The sequence below is a fragment of the Triticum urartu genome, chromosome 2 (genome assembly GCF_003073215.2).
Source record: "Triticum urartu cultivar G1812 chromosome 2, Tu2.1, whole genome shotgun sequence".
NCBI lineage: Eukaryota > Viridiplantae > Streptophyta > Magnoliopsida > Poales > Poaceae > Triticum > Triticum urartu.
Window position 1 is genome coordinate 737,629,901 of NC_053023.1, and position 18,047 is coordinate 737,647,947.

Below are 18,047 nucleotides of genomic sequence, written 5' to 3' on the forward strand. Positions count from 1 at the left end.
CCCGCCGCTATCTTTTTCACCGCATCCAATTCCTGGAGGGCCTTCTGGGCTTCGGCCTTGGCAGATTTGGCAGTTTTAAGGGCCGCAGCAAGCTCGGACGCTCGCGTCTTCGAGTCGAGCTCCAAACTCTCATGTTTTTTCATGAGAGCCTGAAGCTCTTGCTGCACTTCGCTGACCTGCGCCTCAAATTTATCCCGCTCGGTGCGCTCCATGGCCGCTCTCTTCTTGGCCTCGGACAGCGCCTGCTTGAGGGTCGCCACCTCAATTGTGGCCCCTACAATAAGTAGTATACTCCTGTAATTTTTTGCAATTGCGTCTTCTTATAGGCATTTTTTTCTATAAGGTATCTCTTACCTTCTTTCTCCTCGAGCTGCCGTTTGTCAAGGCCGAGCTCTTGCTCGGTCCGCTCGAGGCCCTGCTTCAGGGCACCCACCTCCGCAGTCAGTGTGGCGGTGGCCAGCAGCGAAGCTTGCATACGTATATTGACTCCTTTTTAGTTAGACTCCTGCGATATTTAATAGATCCTCTATTTGGCTTTTCTTTCTGAACGCCAAACAGAGCATCAGGGGCTACTATCTATGCGGTAATGTTTTTACATATTTCTACTTACCTCGAAGCCTGTTAGAAGGCTAGCACAAGCTTCAGTAAGTCTGCTTTTGGCGGACCGAACCTTCTGGACCACCGTACTCATGATGGTACGGTGCTCCTCGTCGATGGAGGTGCTCTTAAGCACCTCCAGCAGATTGTCCTGCGCCTCCGGTTGGACGGAGGATGCCGGCTCAATAGGCTTGCTCCTCTTGGCAGGAGTTCGCCTGCCGCGGTCCGGAACCGTTGATGATTCCGGCGCGGTGTCTGGCTTAAAGCCGGACTTGGAGCCCTGGGGGGTCTTGTCCCCTTTACTCCTGGAGTCCGGGAGGTCGCCTCGCGGCTCCTCCTGGACCACCTCCTCTTGCCCCGGAGCTTGTCGCGACGCCACTTCGGCGTCATCCGTAGCACAGGGGGAGGCAGCGGGCGGAACTGAATTCACGTCCGATAAATCCAGGGAGCCGCTCGACGACTCGTCGAGCCCGTCCTTGGGCGGGCTGCATGATTATATTCGACATTAGGGAAAGCTGCGCAACAAAAGGAATATCATGAGTTACTCTGGTATCCGAACACTTACGATTTCGCCAGACGCTTGGCCCTGTCCGGCCACTCCTCTTCGTCCTCGTCGGCGTCGGGGGCGTAGTCCGGCGGAGGGGTTTTCCTCTTCTTGGACCCTTCGGCCTCCCCTACTAGGGCGGCCTTCCTCTTCTTTCCTCCCCCCGCTAGAGGGGGAGAGGTCTCTTCTTCCTCCTCCTCGTCTTCACGGGAGGAGTGCGTCTCGGACTCATCGGACGACGAGTCCGACACCACCATATGCCGGGAACTCTTTCGAGTCCCCGTGGCCTTCTTCTTCTTGGCCTTCTTCTCCGGCACTACATAAGGTGCCGGAACCAGCAGCTTCACTAGGAGAGCAGGGGCTGGGTCTTCGGGCAAGGGAGCCGGACAGTTAATCAGTCCGGACTTCGCCTGCTAATCCTGTCAAAGGTGAGGGAGTTTAGATCCCGCATAGAGTCAAACTATGAAGAAAACTTAACATCCTGTAAAAGATGAAAATATCTTACCTCGCCAGCAGGACGCTGCGAGCTGAATCCGCGATCTTCGAAGGCGGATGTGGGAGCCTCGGCGCCTTTGGTTAGCCCCTTCCAAACATCTTCGTACGTCGTGTCGAAGAGCCTGCTCAGAGTTCGGTGCTGCGCCGGGTTGAACTCCCACAAATTGAAGTCCCATTCTTGACACGAAAGGATCCGGCGGACGAGCATGACCTGGACTACGTTGACAAGCTTGAGCTGCTTGTTCACCAGGGACTTGATGCATTTTTGCAGTCCGGTCACCTCTTCTTCGTCGCCCCACGACAAGCCCGTCTCCTTCCAGGACGTGAGCCGCGTAGGGGGTCCGGATCGGAATTCAGGGGCTGCGATCCACTTCGGATCGCGTGGCTCGGTGATGTAAAACCATCCTGACTGCCACCCCTTCAAGGTCTCCACAAAGGAGCCCTCGAGCCATAGGACGTTGGTTATTTTGCCCGCCATGGCACCTCCGCACTCCGCCTGGTTGCCGCGCACCACCTTTGGCTTGACGTTGAAGGTCTTGAGCCAGAGGCCGAAATGGGGGCGGATGCAGAGGAAAGCCTCGCACACGACGATAAACGCCGAGATATTGAGGATGAAGTTCGGGGCCAGATCGTGGAAATCTAGGCCATAGTAGAACATGAGCCCGCGGACAAATGGATGGAGAGGAAAACCCAGTCCGCGGAGGAAGTGGGGAAGAAATACTACCCTCTCATGGGGCCTTGGGGTGGGGAGAAGCTGCCCCTCCTCAGGAAGCCGGTGCGCGATGTCTTTGGACAGGTATCCGACCTTCCTTAGCCTTTTGACATGGCCCTCCGTGACGGAGGAGACCATCCACTTGCCTCCCGCTCCGGACATTGTTGGAGAAGGTTGAGGTAGGAAGTGCGGGCTTGGGCGCTGGAGCTCGGGTGCGCAGAAGATGGATAGGCAAAGGAGGAAGAAGGCGTAGGTAAAAAGGTGGATCCTTATCCCCTTATATGAGCAGATGCGACTATGCGTCCCCACCAGCCTAGTAAAACTCGCTTGCCTCCCAAGCGCCGTGATAAATGGCGCGGTTGGGTTACCCACGCTCGTATTGATGAGAATCCTGTAAATGGGGGACACGATCTCTGCTTTGACAAGACGTGCCAAGGAAACCGCCTCGCAAAACACGCTGAGGTGGAAAAGTGAAAACGATTCGAATAAAGGCTTGGCCGTAGTGTGATGTCACGCTGCGGAATACATCAGCAGATTAGATTTGTGTTAATATTATTCTCTCTATGGCAATACGTGGAAACTTATTTTGCAGAGCTGGACACTACTCTTGGTGTTTACAAACTTTTATGAAGAATTTGGAGGAGGAACCCGCCTTGCAATGCCGAAGACAATCTACGCGCCGGACTCGTCGTCATTGAAGTCTGGTTCAGGGGCTACTGAGGGAGTCCTGGATTAGGGGGTGTTCGGGTAGCCAGACTATACCTTCAGCCGGACTCCAGGACTATGAAGATACAAGATTGAAGACTTCGTCCCGTGTCCGGATGGGACTTTCCTTGGCGTGGAAGGCAAGCTTGGCGATGCGGATATTCAAGATCTCCTACCATTGTAACCGACTTTGTGTAACCCTAACCCTCTCCGGTGTCTATATAAACCGGAGGGTTTTAGTCCGTAGGACAACTTCATCATACAACAATCATACCATAGGCTAGCTTCTAGGGTTTAGCCTCTTTGATCTCGTGGTAGATCTACTCTTGTACTAACCATATCATCAATATTACTCAAGCAGGACGTAGGGTTTTACCTCCTTCAAGAGGGCCCGAACCTGGGTAAAACATCGTGGTCCTTGCCTCCTGTTACCATCCGGCCTAGACGCACAGTTCGGGACCCCCTACCCGAGACCCGCCGGTTTTGACACCGACAGCGGGTTCGTTCGAGAATGACCATTGGCCGTTGTGCAGTGGTGGTGCACGGCAGGAGCACACTTGACATGCTTGGTGTGGCAGACAAGTCTTGTAGTCCTCCTCTCGGGATTGGAGCGGCACATGTCTGCCCTTCTTCGGATATGTCTTCTCTCTCCAATGTCGATGAGATCGAGGAACACACTTGTGGCGGACATGCTTATGCGGGTGCCCTTCCATGTTGCAGCGAAGTGGAAGCTGTCGGGTCGCGAGCGCGATGGATGATGTACGGTGACATTGCGAAGATCTGCGGGGTGCTCTGGTTTGTCATGTTTAGTTGTGCCGGCGACCTTGTATCTCTTGTGGTGCCGGTAGCTGGGGTTAGCTGTTAGTCTTCTCTTTGGCTAGGCAGAGGGACTCTTTTTTTTTTCCTGTTTTCTCTGTTCTCATCCATTGATCACTTGACCGCACATTGTTTTCCGCTTGCTTCCTGCTTAATCTATGAAATGCTAGCGAACGCTGGATCTTAAAAAAAAACTATTCAGTTGTCCTAAATCAAGACCGGCATAGGCCGCGTTTTTGTATCCCTCGATCATAGCTGAAATTTAAGGTGGTTGCTTTGTGAGATATTGAAAATCAAAGGTCATCATCGTTGTCTGATGGGTGGTAGAATATCCCTACATTTATTCGTCTTGTTTCAAGCTGTGTACTATCCGGTATCTCCGCATTTTATCCGTGTGTCCGAAGCCACCTGAAATATATATTTCAACCGCCATATCTTCTTAATCAATGCACACTTAACTATCCCTTACTATCTATGGATGAAAATCACTACTCCTTTCACTTGTGATTTGACCACCTGTGCAAATTAATTAGTGAGAGAGAACAGAAGAGGTTTAAAGGATATACTAGGGCGTTACATTGAAGGTGAAACACGCGCCACACGGCCTGCCCTCTGAAATAATCTACTCCCTCTGTCCCATAATGTAAGACGCCTTTTGATATTAGTGTAGTGTCTAAAAACATCTTACATTATGAGACGGAGAGAGTACATGTCAGCAATAAAAAAATTCTACTTGTGCCTCTTTGAATTTTACCACACATGAATACTGCCTGTTTGTCTTTCGGATAAGATAACACGACTTTTTTAGGACGTCATTAATTGCTTGAGATACTAATATTTTTTTTGCAATCACAATCTACATGTATTTTTCAGATTTTAAGCCAGCTTTTCTTTTAGCTTGACAGAGACACAAAGTATGCCACGTACTACCCTGTCGGATAATGGTTTGGCTCGTGTACGAACATTTTCTCACAGAGATCAAAGCTTTGATGGTTGATAGAAACAGTAGAGATCAAAATAGAGTGGTCAATTGTTTGGTAAAGCATAGTCATACTAGGTGTATCACTGTTTGTGTGGTTGCACCAAGGACCACCGTGTAATGAGAATCTTTTGCCTCTCCACTGTAATTCTATGATTATGAAATAAAACTCCTTTAAACCCCGCCAAAAATAAATACGGTCCCAGTCTTGAACCATTTTGATTCCTTAATGACAGAAAGCGATGGAAGGTCACAAAGGTGGGGATGTCCAAATCCAACCTCCGTGCAAATAGTTTGATGTGGAGGTGTTTGTTTATACTCGATATATCCGTATTTACTCGCGTATATCTGCAGGGAGAAGACCGTAGATGTGGAGGTGTTTGTTTATGCTGGATATATTTGTATTTGATCACGTATATCTTCGTATTTAGTGGGGAGAAGACCGTAGATGTGGAGGTGTTTGTTTATATTCCACATCTATGTGAAGACCGTAGATGTGGAACTTATCGAATAGTGGGGAAAAGACCGTAGATGTGGAGGTGTTTGTTTATACTCGATATATCCATATTTACTCACGTATATCTTCATATTTCATTTTACATAGCTTCGCGGTCTCCTCTTGTCTATGTCCATCGGCCGAAAAGAGAACCCCCTCGCCCATGGCCGTATAAGGTTATGGTTTGCGTTTGCGGCTTTTCAACATCCAGTTGTCTCAAGACTAACACAACTCTTTCAAAAAAGAGACTTACACATAACATGTTTGCATCCATTGATCATGGCTGAAATTTAAGGTGGTCGGGTTTTTTGTTTTTGTTTTTTTGATATATCTGAAACCAAAGGTCGTGTTAATGGGTGTGTGGTGGGAAATCGCCGCATTATTTGTGTGTTCGTAAATGTGCACTCGATATCTCCGCATTTAATTCATGTATGCCCCATGATCACCTATTTTATGATCCGAAAGATCCGCTCTTTTAAGCCTGATATGAAGATTCTTGTCCAAGATCATTGGGCACTTCAACCACCCTATCATCTTATTTAATGCACATAAGTTATCGTACTCTCTTAGTTATGTATATTTAACCACTTCACTGTCCGTGAACTGAGCATAACTCACAGGTTTAGTTCTGTTGTGTTGGAATCAACCTGCATTAGTTCAAGTTCCAGATTTGGCATGGATGATCACATGTTTATAGATTTATTCCAGGCTTTTTTGTGATGTTTGTTTAATGGGAAATGATTTTTTTCATTAACAATGAGACATTTATGTTGACTTCGTCAATCTTAAATTTGTCGGATCAATTTTTCAAAGATACTTATAGAAGTAGCGTGTGCTTGAGCTTCCATAGAAGTGTGAATATAGAAGAAATATCACTCCTCCTTCCCTGGAAAAATATCGCTACTCATTTCACATGCCCGTGGTATGCGGCATGCTTTGACAACTTGTGTAAATTAATTATTAGTAAGATAAACCAGTACGGCGTTTACCTTGCCGGTGGAACGCATACCACATGTGCCTGCCTTCTGAAATAATCTACCACGGGTGCCCCGTTAAATTTTGATCTATAAAATAATTTGGAAGACCGGACACGACTTCCTTTGAAGGGCATCACGCGCTCATACACTCACCTCTATGAACGCATACATGCACATTCTACTCCTATGAGTATCTTTGAGAGACTGAGCCGGCATATCACCTTGAGATTTATGAAGTCACCGTAGGCGCCTCGCCGTCGATGGGGACGTCTCCTCCCACTGAAAGCGCATCGCCGGAAATCCTAATATATATCCAGGAATAATACGAGCAACAGGATTTTGAACCCTGATGGGCTGGGATACCATTGTTCCTTTAACCATCCAACTACAGGTTGGTTCACGATACTACCAGTAGTTGTGAAGATCAAATGGACACTCCTGCCAAACCGTACTTCTTTAAGCGATATTTAAATTTCAAACAGCGGTTGTTACTTGTGATGTGATTAATGTCAATAGTAGATATTAAAGATGTACTACCTCTGTCCTACTACAAGCAGTGGGAAAAATATATTGATGCTGATAATTATGGCGTAAGTCGCCATAGTTCATCTTTCCACCCAGTGTGGCGCAAACTTTGGAAGCTCAAGCTGCCGGGAAAGATTAAAATCTTTGCTTGGAGATGCCTACATAGTGCTATACCGAGCTTCTGCGTCTTGCATAATCGCCATATCGGAAAAATATCACAGTGTCCTATTTGCAAGGCCGATGCGGAAGATGTTGCACATGTGTTGTTTAATTGTGTGAGAGCCAGAGCTATTTGGAGCTCTCTTGGAATTGAACAGGAGATAGAACGGGCAGCTCAGTTGGACCGATCGGGTGCAGCCATACTGGAGTTTTTACCATGTGATGAGTCACTACAACGAACATATATGGAGGCCAAAAATTTCCAGAAATAATTGCAGCGGCGTGCTGGTACTTGTGGTGGTAGAGACGGCAGATAGTACAAGGGGAAGAAGTTCAAACACCAGGCAGGACAGGTCCAGCGATTGTGGCCCTGACCTTGAATTACGTCCGAGCAGTAGGGAATCCTTCTACTCCTCCAAAACTGAATAAATGGCCTCTTGCATCGATGGGACAGCAAGTACTGAATGTCAATGCATCTTTTTCTGCTGGTGAGTTCTCTGGCTCATTCGGTATGATCATTCGTGATAACCGAGGGGGCTTTATTTCTGCGGGCACGACAAAGCTTGAACATGTTGCGGATGTGGTAACCGCAGAGGCAACAACACTCTTTGAGGGTTGTTCTAATATCATGGTGAGGTTGGACAATATGATCGTGGTAGAAGCTCTGAAGCTTAATGAAGGACATGCTATGGTGGCAGCTCCTGTACTTGAAGATTGCAGAAATATTTTGAAAGATTTCGGGAAGGTGTCTATTGAGCATTGTAATAGAGAGTCGAATGTAGTTGCTCATGAACTGGTTAGATGGGGTCGTGTTAATTCCCCTTCGGTTTGGGTGGATGACCCCCCTGATTTCCTAGTTAAATTCTTAGCGGATGATGTAAGCGTTATTTGAGTTTAATCAAGCTAGCCGTAGGCCTTCCCGTCAAAAAAAAAGATGTACTACCTCCGTCCTGGTTTATAACTTCCTTTTGTATTTTGTGCCAAATTTTGATTATAGATTTAATTAATAAAATATGAATGCATGTCACCAAAAATCATATCGTTGGATTCGTATTTGAACATAGTTTTCAATTATATTATTTTTATAACATGCATTAACAATTTGTTAGTTAAATTTAAGGTCAAAATTTGACACAAAATATAAAGAAGATTAATAAATCAGGATAAGGGTAGTAGATGTGGATGTAGACGTGGAAGTATGTGTTTGCCGTGTTTAGTACCTTTGTATTTATTCGTATATATCGCATATTATGTTTGTATGACTTCGGAGCCGTCTCTCATCCATGTATGTCGAAAATAAATCTCCTTTGGCATGCCCATCATGCCATGCTTTGACCGCTTACCCGGCCGGTGAAACACGAACCACACGTGCCCGCCCTTTGACATAATCCAGTGATCCCTGTTTGACTTCGAGCACGGGAGTCTAATTTAGCCGCCCGGGGATACGACCCTTTTTGTAGGTTTTGCTTTGGATAATGGTTATGAATTTCTTTTGGGATGCTATTAATTGCCGTGTGTTCTACTCTTCCGTGCGGGACCGAAGGCCAGAACGACTGACACTCAACCCTTTCTGGGTTCAAGTGCCCATCTATTCACATCGGGGTTAGGGCACCAGGATGACCGCCTCCCAGTACCTCCGGCACGTCTTAAGGGGGTGTACCGGCGATCCTGCAGCGGTAGCACAGCCCCCGGCGGCGTCAAGGTGAACAGGGCCGCGCGGTGCCGCCTTGAGATGGAGCTGGCCTCGCGCTCGTGCTTCTCGGGGGTCCACTTGCACGGTATTGCGCCGGCAACGGACCATGGCCTAGGATTTACTATCGACAGCAGGGGAGGGAGGGTGGGAGAGAGGAGTGGGCGCGGATGGGCGCCCCCCAATGTGTGGCATTTAAAAGGACCATGAGCTGGTTGTTAGGGGGCTGCCATGTGGCCCAGTGCGAACATCGAGCAGACGCGCAACGCGACTGTCCTTTTTCCTTGTGGACCCAAACCCGACTCAAATTTGAGCTAGAAATGGATCCGCGCAAACACGAAATGGACATAAGCGCCAAATGTGTCGCCGCGTTAGGTTGTGATTTCTGTCCACGGGGATCCAAATAGACGTGAGCGGACAAAATACGTCCCAATGTTGTAGTAGCCCTAATGTCTGTCCATTGGGTATGGCGAGCGACGTGAGGTCTGACCTCGGTCGTGGCCTGCCCAATGATGAAGAAAAATAAATCATACCTAAATCCAACCCGAATCCTATTTGGCGCTTCAGGGGCCAAATAAAGTGCAAATGGTATGGTGTGCACAACCCCCACTCGTTCGGAAGTCTAGGTGGGCTGCCGACCTTGCCTAAAAAAAAGTTGGGCTACCGACCGGTTATCACCACTCTACTGGTTAAGGTTCCTGCCGGTTTTCTGGGCTGTTTTTGGTAGTTTTTCAGTGTTTTTATAAGTTTATTTTCCTTTTTGTTTCCTTTTACCCTTTTCTTTTTATTTTTAAACTCATGTTTTTATAAAAAAATCTGTTTTTTTTAAATTTTTGCACATTTTTCAGAACAGGTGATTTCATTTCAAATTCGTGTTTTTTTCTAATTCCTTTTTTTCAAAATTCGTTTTTTTCAAATCCATGAACTTTTTTTCTTGAAATCGATGGTCTTTTTTCAAATGCACTAACATTCTTCAATTGGTGAACTTTTTCAAATTCATATTTTTTAATTGCGAACTTTCAAATTCATGAAATTTTTAAGTTTTGCTATTTTTTATAAACTATGAATTTATTTCAAAATTTGCGAATTTTCCAAATTCACAAGAAAAATCATTTTCGTGAACTTTTTCCACAGTTATGAAGTTTTTTTCACTGTTAAAAAATTTGCGAAAATTTTCATGTTTCACTATTTTTTTTAAATTTAAGAATTTATTTCAAATTTTTTGAATCATTTGCAAAGTCAAATGTCAAGTGGTCAAAGGTCAACTTGGCGCAGACTAAGGCATAGCCTAGTGGTGGGAAGGGGCTGATGCCTTCCCACCCACCCAGGTTCAAGACTTGGTACTTGCAATTTGGATTTGTTGCACCAATTATGCTGTAGGGGGTTTCCTTACAGTCTTTCTATCAAAAAAAAAAGGTCAACTTGGCTGACGAGGCGAGGTCAGGGAACGAGCGACCTGTACGTAGACGAAAAAGAAAAACGAAAAAACGGAGCGCGAGCGAGGGAAGCTGAGGGAACAGCTACATGGGCCGGCTCACAGTGTCATCTTTCAGGCGCTAACAACTCAACGAACACGCAGCAGCCCAGCCCAACGCAACACATCGGCGCAGCACACGCCCCCGACGAAGCGTCGCACAGGGGAGGGGACAGGGCACAGCCGCCGCCGCCCCCCGCGGCTCCGCCACCGGCCACCGGCCAGCGGCACACACACACTTCGGACGCCGCTCCACCGTGCTCCCGGCGGCGCAGGTCAGCCCCTCTTCCTCCTCTCATCTCCCCCGCGTGCCCGCCTCCTTCCCCGCGCGCCCGTCTTCCCTCCCGCGCGCCGCCGTCTGCCTGACCCACTCCCACGCGCCCGTCTCCACTCTTCTCTGTATCTCCCGGCGTGCAGCCACGCCTCTTACCACGCGCGCCGTATTCCCCGGCCGCGCGGGTTGCCATGAGCCCAATCCAAACTCCACGCGCCACGTCTCTCCTCTCATGGTAGGATGCACGCAGCTCCCCCCCCCCCTCCATGGCTGCTACTTCCTGTAGCCAGTCCATGGCAACCGTCACCTACCCCCCTCCCAACCCCTGGACAGAAACCCTAATCCCCACCCTTGATTGACATGCTATACAAATTGATGCCTAATTGCAAATTGTGCAGGTGATGTTGTTGTATTCTTGACATGCAATCTTTCCAAAAACAATAATATATATATTCACATATTGCATAGATTTAGTCTTAAACATTACATCAAAGTACAATGTTCATCCTATGACAAATGAGAAATTAAAATCTAGAGAATGAGCATCCAAACAAGCTTTAGAATTAAGCTTCTCATGCGAATTTCAGGTTTTGGTCAATTATGTCAACATCCAAACAAAAGAATTCGGGTGCAATGTCAGTGTCAGGGTCAAGGAGATCTGATATTGGGGCCAATTCAATCCCAAGGCCCTGAATATGTTATTGTCTATTCGTCTGTGGTGGCATAAATAAATCACTGAAGATCTTGTTGTTTACAGTTTATGTAAAGCAATTGTTGTTTACGGATGCTACTTATTAATGACATCGATTCAGAATTGAAATTTTCTGTCTTCTTCTTTAGCTTGGCCTCTCACCCAACAATTTGTTTGTAGCTCCACCACATTACCCTCCTGTAGTAGCCCCAAATACAGCATTACGGTTTAACTAGTTCACTTCAGTCACATACTTTTTCTAATTCCTACAATGTTGGGCATCAAACCAATCATGCTCTTCGAAATTTTAGTTATGATCTGTAAGTTATCTTGTAGGTTTGCAAAGTTAGTAGAGACCAATTCTAGTGCTGACACTGGTGGGAGTTATGTCTAGTTAGGAACTGGCTGATCTTGTATGCAGTTTTGTCAGAAAATTTCCAGTTTGAGAACATTAATGTTATGATATCTGTCGTGCACTTTCATCATTATTGTTGAATTCGGGTGCGAAATGACCTAGGTTTCTTTATCTACCTCGCCTGCTCTCTGTAGGTGCTGCAAAGATGCCTCAGGTAATGGTGGTCGCACGGAACTTCATGGACATGGTGGCTGCACTGCCTGCTGCCAAACTCGATATGCTCTACGATTCCGCCTTCATCTGTGAGGCTGTACTCAGGTCTCCAACCAACCCGTTACGCAACACATTTTGGCGAGGTCTGTTGCTGTCATTGTGATTTTTCACACTTTCACTTCTTCAGGTCGTTCCCACCGCTGGCAAAGAAGTACGTAATTCAGATGCTGTACGTGTCGTCCCCGATGCCTGCTGCGGCTATGCAGGAGTGGGTGCTGGATGAGTATGCCTCCAAGCACAAGGTTGCCATCGATAGGCTGCTCCAGCTCAGGGTCTTTGTGGAAGTACGTGACAGGTAAGACCTCATCCACCTCTATCTGGTGCTTGGTATGTATGATTGAGATTTTTGAGAAGACCTTTTTAGCCTTCCTGGATCTGATCAACTAGCAAAGAACCAAATAACTGGAACTTACAAGCCAGAATGGTGATTTTTATTTGCCATAGTGACTCAGGGCTGCCGGCGCGATGCCATCTGTTATATCTTTAGCATACATGAGCGATTTGATCTATGGTGGATACCAAGTTGCTGAAATGTTAGCGAAAACAAAATACTAATTAGAGGTAGTAAACAGTCTCTTGCTCCGTTATTTCAATGTCTACACTGTATAAGTATAGTAATAGGAATTCTTTAGTTTATTAGGTTTTACATCACTTGCATGATGCAAGTTAGTCTATGCAATTTCTAATTCACCTGCTCGTGTACTGTGTGCATACTGTGTAGTCTACAAATGAATCATGCAATTTCTAGCTCATTTTGTTTTGATGCACATACAGAAGGAAGGAGGTGAGCTACAAGATGAATAATAAGTTTCAGGCTAACATGCAAAAGTATTTGGTTAGTGGGTAAGTTTTTCTGAACTATTTTGTTGAATACAACACGGATATTTTATTCTTCTGTTTGAAGCTAATTGCTTATTGCCTCACTGTTATGATGTTTTCAACATGTTTTTATTCATCTTAGAATATGGAATCATTTTTTATTATGTTAGAAATCACCAGGATGGTGTTTAAGGTTTTACTGCTTTGGTTTTTGTTTCGTAAGTTCCATCAAAGTACTAGTTGATCAAATTCCATTTCTTTCTGCTGCAGCGGGTGTTTGCCAAGGGAACCGCTACCAATCAGTGTCACTGGCAGATTGCCTACACTGGTGGAACTAGAAAATTATGCTCTTGATCAATGGGAGGTCAGGATGAGAAAGCTTATACTCTATTTTTTTCCATGCATGTTTTATTTTATATCATTGACCTTTTTTTGTTTGCTCATTGGGTCATACTGTTGCACATTTGGTAGAATACATGTGTTCACTTCAACTAGTAATGCGTGTTCCTTTTTTTTACGGTAAAATAGTGCTTCTTGCTGCAATTGATCAACTCGTCTCAAGTTGAGAAAGGGACCACTTTCAGCTCGTCTATGATGAAGACGTTCCAGCGAGGTCTTCTGAGTTCAAGGTTCAAATCTAATTGCCCCCTTGTTTGACAATCAGTTGCGTATAAACTAGTGAGTAATGACAGCCAAATTTCATTTCAATGACATGACATGTAAAGTTAGCTCTTTCTCTTGCTAGTGCAACTAGGTATAATATGCAGTGTCGGTATGGACATAGTAATATCTAACAAAAATTAGACTAGTAAATTTAAGAAACCATGAGCTGACAGTAAATTGCTGTTTGTTTATGTTGATTGTTCATGTCTCCTGGTTGCAAAATGGGATTAACTGGCGATCCTAACAATTCATTCAGTTGACTGGCTTGATATGTTTGAATTTAGATATTTTTGTAAATCATGTGGATGCGGGACTTCTAAAGCCAATAGCCCTGTTTTTTTCTTTCTTCTTCCTTTTCAACTAGCTGTAAGTTCAAATTTATAATGAATTCAATACCATGAGTTCATAATACAATACATTTCACAGGGATGGTGAAGCTGCAAAGTTAAGTGAGAATGGCTTCCAGTTTCTGGTCTGTGCTTAGCTCAATTGAACAAATTATCTGTCAGATTTCTGCCTTCAGTTCTCACTCTTTTCCATTTGTCTAGCTGATGGAGACAAATGCACAGCTTTGGTATATAATGAGAGAATACATTTCATCCGCAGAGGTATTGGTGTCATTTTATCTTTAGATGCCTTTTGATTTGACATGAGTATTTTTCTGTGCTGACTCGTATTTTTTTTTGAATAGGAACGTGGGGTGGACCCCACGGACTTGATATCATTTCTATTGGAGCTTAGTTTTCATACACAAGGAGCGGTAAAGTAAAACATTCTTTTACAAGATCATGTTAAGAGCCATTCAGAAGTGAAAAGTTACCCAACCTTTGTCTGCAATGATCATTAAAGTCCTATTTCTCATGGCTCAGTTTTCTTTCAACAATAGTAGGGAATATTAATATGAGCAAGAGGTGTACAGACATAAATATTATTGATTTGGGGTTTGTTGAAGAGAGATCAATTGTAGCAGTAATACAATATATGAATTAGAGCATCTCAAAGATACTAAAGTATATTCCTGTATTTGTTCTGTTCTATCTAAGAGGCAGGGGCCGAGGGCCATCAACGTTTTTTCGCCAGATTATATTGTTGATTGAAGGAAATATTTAATTCCAGTGTTTAAAAGAAGTTAAACGGCTGCAGGACTACATTTATCATATTAAATTTATTCTGCACATTTCTTTTGTTCAGACCTTGCTGCTCGGTATGTTGGTTTCAACTTACAAATTGACCGCAAGTTTTCTTATCTCTCTGTTCATGTTTCAGGCTTACAGCCTAAGTACTCTGACAGAAGTCCAAAGAGTTGCAATTATGGATCTGATGGAGCTCGGGTTAGTCAAACTGCAGCAGGTAAAACTTTGAATTTTTTTCCTGGTCAGCTTGATAAATATGATTTTAAGAGTTAAGAATAACAGGGCCGGAAAGATAGCTGGTTCATACCTACAAAATTGGCTACAAATCTCTCATCGAGCTTGTCAGATTCAGCTGCCAGCAAAGAGGTTTAATAACATCCCATTTCCTTTGCTATTGCAGTTTTATGCTCTCCAAATCTTCTTCATAACTTCCACCAACTTGTCACCTAAGTGACACATAATGAAGATGAACTATTTTCCACCTATGAGTTGATAGTGTGATATTGTTGTGGCAGGGTATTGTGGTTGTGGAGACAAACTTTAGGTTGTATGCGTACTCTGCTTCCAAGCTGCACTGTGAAATTCTACGTCTTTTTTCAAGGTACATCAGCCGTCAGATGAGTGACATAACCTAGCTCGTCTCTGGCATTTTTACACTTTGGCCACTGCTAAGTAGCTTCAGCATGTTCCTAGTGCTCTTGGTTATCAATACGCGAAATGCTTGGTGCGCAGAAGTGTAACATTTTTTGTCTGTGTGTGCGTGTGTGCGCGCGCACTTTAGCAGTTCTATACTGCTTCCAGATTGTTTTAGGTTTTAGCAAATCTGGCAGAACTGCGTCGAGTGGCATTTTTCTATGCTAGTTCAGTTATTTGGATGATCCTGACAGCATTGGTTTGCTTTTGTTCTAGGCAGCAACTAGGGCTGTTGATCTTCTTTGTGAGATGCCTTGAATAAGCTAAGCAATGCCAACTTTCCTACCTGAGTCAAGTTCTAGATCTAGGAATACAAAAATGCAGCAACACTGGATTGCTTGTTAGCTTATTATAACCTAACTACGTATGGGCGTCCAAGATGCAAGGCCCCTAAAAAATGTTGAACCCAACTCTGCTTGTAAATCTAGTTATTGTCTTAACTCTCCACAATCGATCGAAAAGATTGTTGGCAGTTGCATACTGGTAGCTGTATTTTGTGAGTCCTTCATTCCCCTTGTGTTATATGGTCTTGTAGGGTAGAGTATCAACTCCCGAACCTTATTGTGGGAGCTATTACAAAAGAAAGTCTGTATGGTGCATTTGATAACGGGATCACTGCTGAACAGGTAATCATCTTGATCACACATTCCTACATGATTCATTGTTACACAGATACATGTAGTTATGCTTTTTTCTTTTTCTTTGTCAGATAATTTCATTCCTTCAGCAAAATGCCCACCCTCGTGTCATCGACAAAATACCTATAGTCCCAGAGAATGTTACAGATCAGGTAAGCACAGCAACCCATCCCTCATAGGCCAGACATCATCTGTTTCAACAGATACATAAAACTGAAGAATGCCAATTCTCCGATGCAGATTAGGCTGTGGGAGAATGACCGTAACAGGGTCGAGATGGTCCTGTCACACGTATACGAAGATTTTCCGAGCAAGGTATAAACCCTTCATCCACCAAACCATGCCAGTTCCTTGCGGATGGATAGTGTCTGGACAAATTTGAAAACCTGGACTCTGATTACCAATAAACTTACATCTGGGTGCCGCTTACTTGTGCAGGACATGTTTGAGCAATGCTGTGACCACGCAAGGGATAACGGGTACTTGCTGTGGGAGGACGCGAAGAAGATGCGGTTGATAGTGAACGCGGAGTTCCACCAAGAAATGCGGGAGTTCCTGCGCAGGCAAAGATGATCCAAGGGAAGTGACCATCTTGGAGAGAAGAAAAGAAGCAACTTGTCTGAACCACACGCTCCTTCATGTGAGGAAGGCCTGAATCCACCCACCAACCAGACAAGTCTTTACAAGATCCATCGGCAGGAGGCAGCGAGGCAGAGTGGTTGTTTGTAGATGTTGAAATCATTTGAACTCGATGGTCGTAAATCGAGTGTAATCATATGTTTGATAGGTTCAGTCTGCAGTTTGCGTCATGCTAAGTGTAGGTCACAGAAGGTAGTGGATTATCCAGTTAGTCAAATCAAAATCGGATGAACTGTACATGCTCCACTTCTCCAGTTCAGTTTTGCATGGAAGTTGCGTACAATTGTGATTACCCTGTGTCAGTCAGTTTGGAACCAGACAAGTTTGCAAAACCGCATCCAGGCAGGACTGACAATTTGGATTTTCAGTAAAGTGGTTTAGTATCTTTTTAACAAAATACGTGGGAGTTTATGAGTATTCACACTGGTATGTAGAGTTAAAATACAATGAGCGCTCAATTTGATGTTCAGGCGTAGGACAACACTAAAGTTGAAATATGGCCTCACATTAAACGAGTGTTCAGTATAGAAACGAATTTATATTAAAAAAAACTGGTTTCAAATATTTGAACTAAAGTTCCACTTTTTGTTTGTTCACAACATCGAACGGCTTGTTGTGTTGACACCAAAGATATCGTGGCAGTGGTCGTCAACTGAACCGGAGGCAAAACTGGTGGTCATACAACTAAACCGAAGGCAAAACCAGCCAGCAAAACCGGTTAACGTGGCTGGTACCAAATCCTTCTGAGATGATATTGTTTCCCTTTGTTATCCACATTATATTAACTTGAGAAATTGAAATAGGACTTTGCCTATAAATGCGTGTTTGGAAATCAGACTTATCCTTATTCTATATCATACAGAAGGAGGAAGAAACTTGCGAACCAACCTGCGGTTGGATGGTTAGAGGGACAGTGGTATCCCCAGCCCACCAGGGTTCAAGTCCTGATGCTCGCATTATTGATACACTTTTAGTGGGAGGAGACGTTCGCGTCGACGACGAGGCGCCAGTGAAAAAGAGAAATGAACTTTTTTTTAAGGGAGAGAGGAAGAAACACTTGAATATTAAAGTAGTAATTGTCATTGGTGACGATGTGAAAGGAAAGAAACATGAAGAATCTTTAATCTACACATCAAAAAGATGGCCGATAAGTTTCCGATAACAGCAATCGATCAAGAGTGTGTTTCCTGCCTATTTTGTATCAGTACACGTTCTCACACTAACAATGGTTCCATTTTTTAGATGGAAATACACGTACGCACCAGGATTAGGCCTCAATAAATATTACCTTTTTCATCCCTCAATCCAAAAAACAGATTGGCCCATGAAAGATACCAGCATATATATGCCCCCATACGCGAGCCTGTCATCCAAAGTTCATCGAGCAAACACACAAACACTGCAGCCTACCACCGGACTTATCCCACAACTTTGTCAACTCTTCCCCTTGAAATGGAGAGTGTTCCAGTGTTGATTGTTGGTGCTGGGCCAGCAGGCCTCGCAATGGCAGCATGTCGGTTCAATATCTGGTGTATCTCGTAATACGAGTCCTAAGCTAGGTGTCTGGGAGCGATGGTAACATGGACACGGGGTTTTACCCAGCTTCGGGCTCTCTTGATGAGATAATACCCTACATGCTGCTTTTGATTGTATTCATATGGGTGTAGTACAAAGTATATATATCTACCACGAGGTTGTAG

General features: G+C 44.7%; 1 protein-coding gene across 1 annotated transcript; it reads left to right on the top strand.

Moving 5' to 3' along the window:
* Positions 1-10,276: 10,276 nt before the first annotated feature.
* LOC125540334 (general transcription and DNA repair factor IIH subunit TFB2) lies at positions 10,277-16,639 on the top strand. Its single transcript, XM_048703942.1, has 16 exons — positions 10,277-10,444; positions 11,684-11,807; positions 11,890-12,057; positions 12,537-12,605; positions 12,852-12,945; positions 13,110-13,210; positions 13,671-13,716; positions 13,793-13,852; positions 13,936-14,004; positions 14,511-14,594; positions 14,660-14,743; positions 14,893-14,978; positions 15,606-15,696; positions 15,780-15,860; positions 15,949-16,023; positions 16,147-16,639. Exons 2-16 carry the CDS (start codon positions 11,695-11,697, stop codon positions 16,279-16,281), a joined length of 1,356 nt encoding a protein of 451 aa, XP_048559899.1. The 5' UTR covers positions 10,277-10,444; positions 11,684-11,694; the 3' UTR covers positions 16,282-16,639.
* Positions 16,640-18,047: the final 1,408 nt, after the last annotated feature.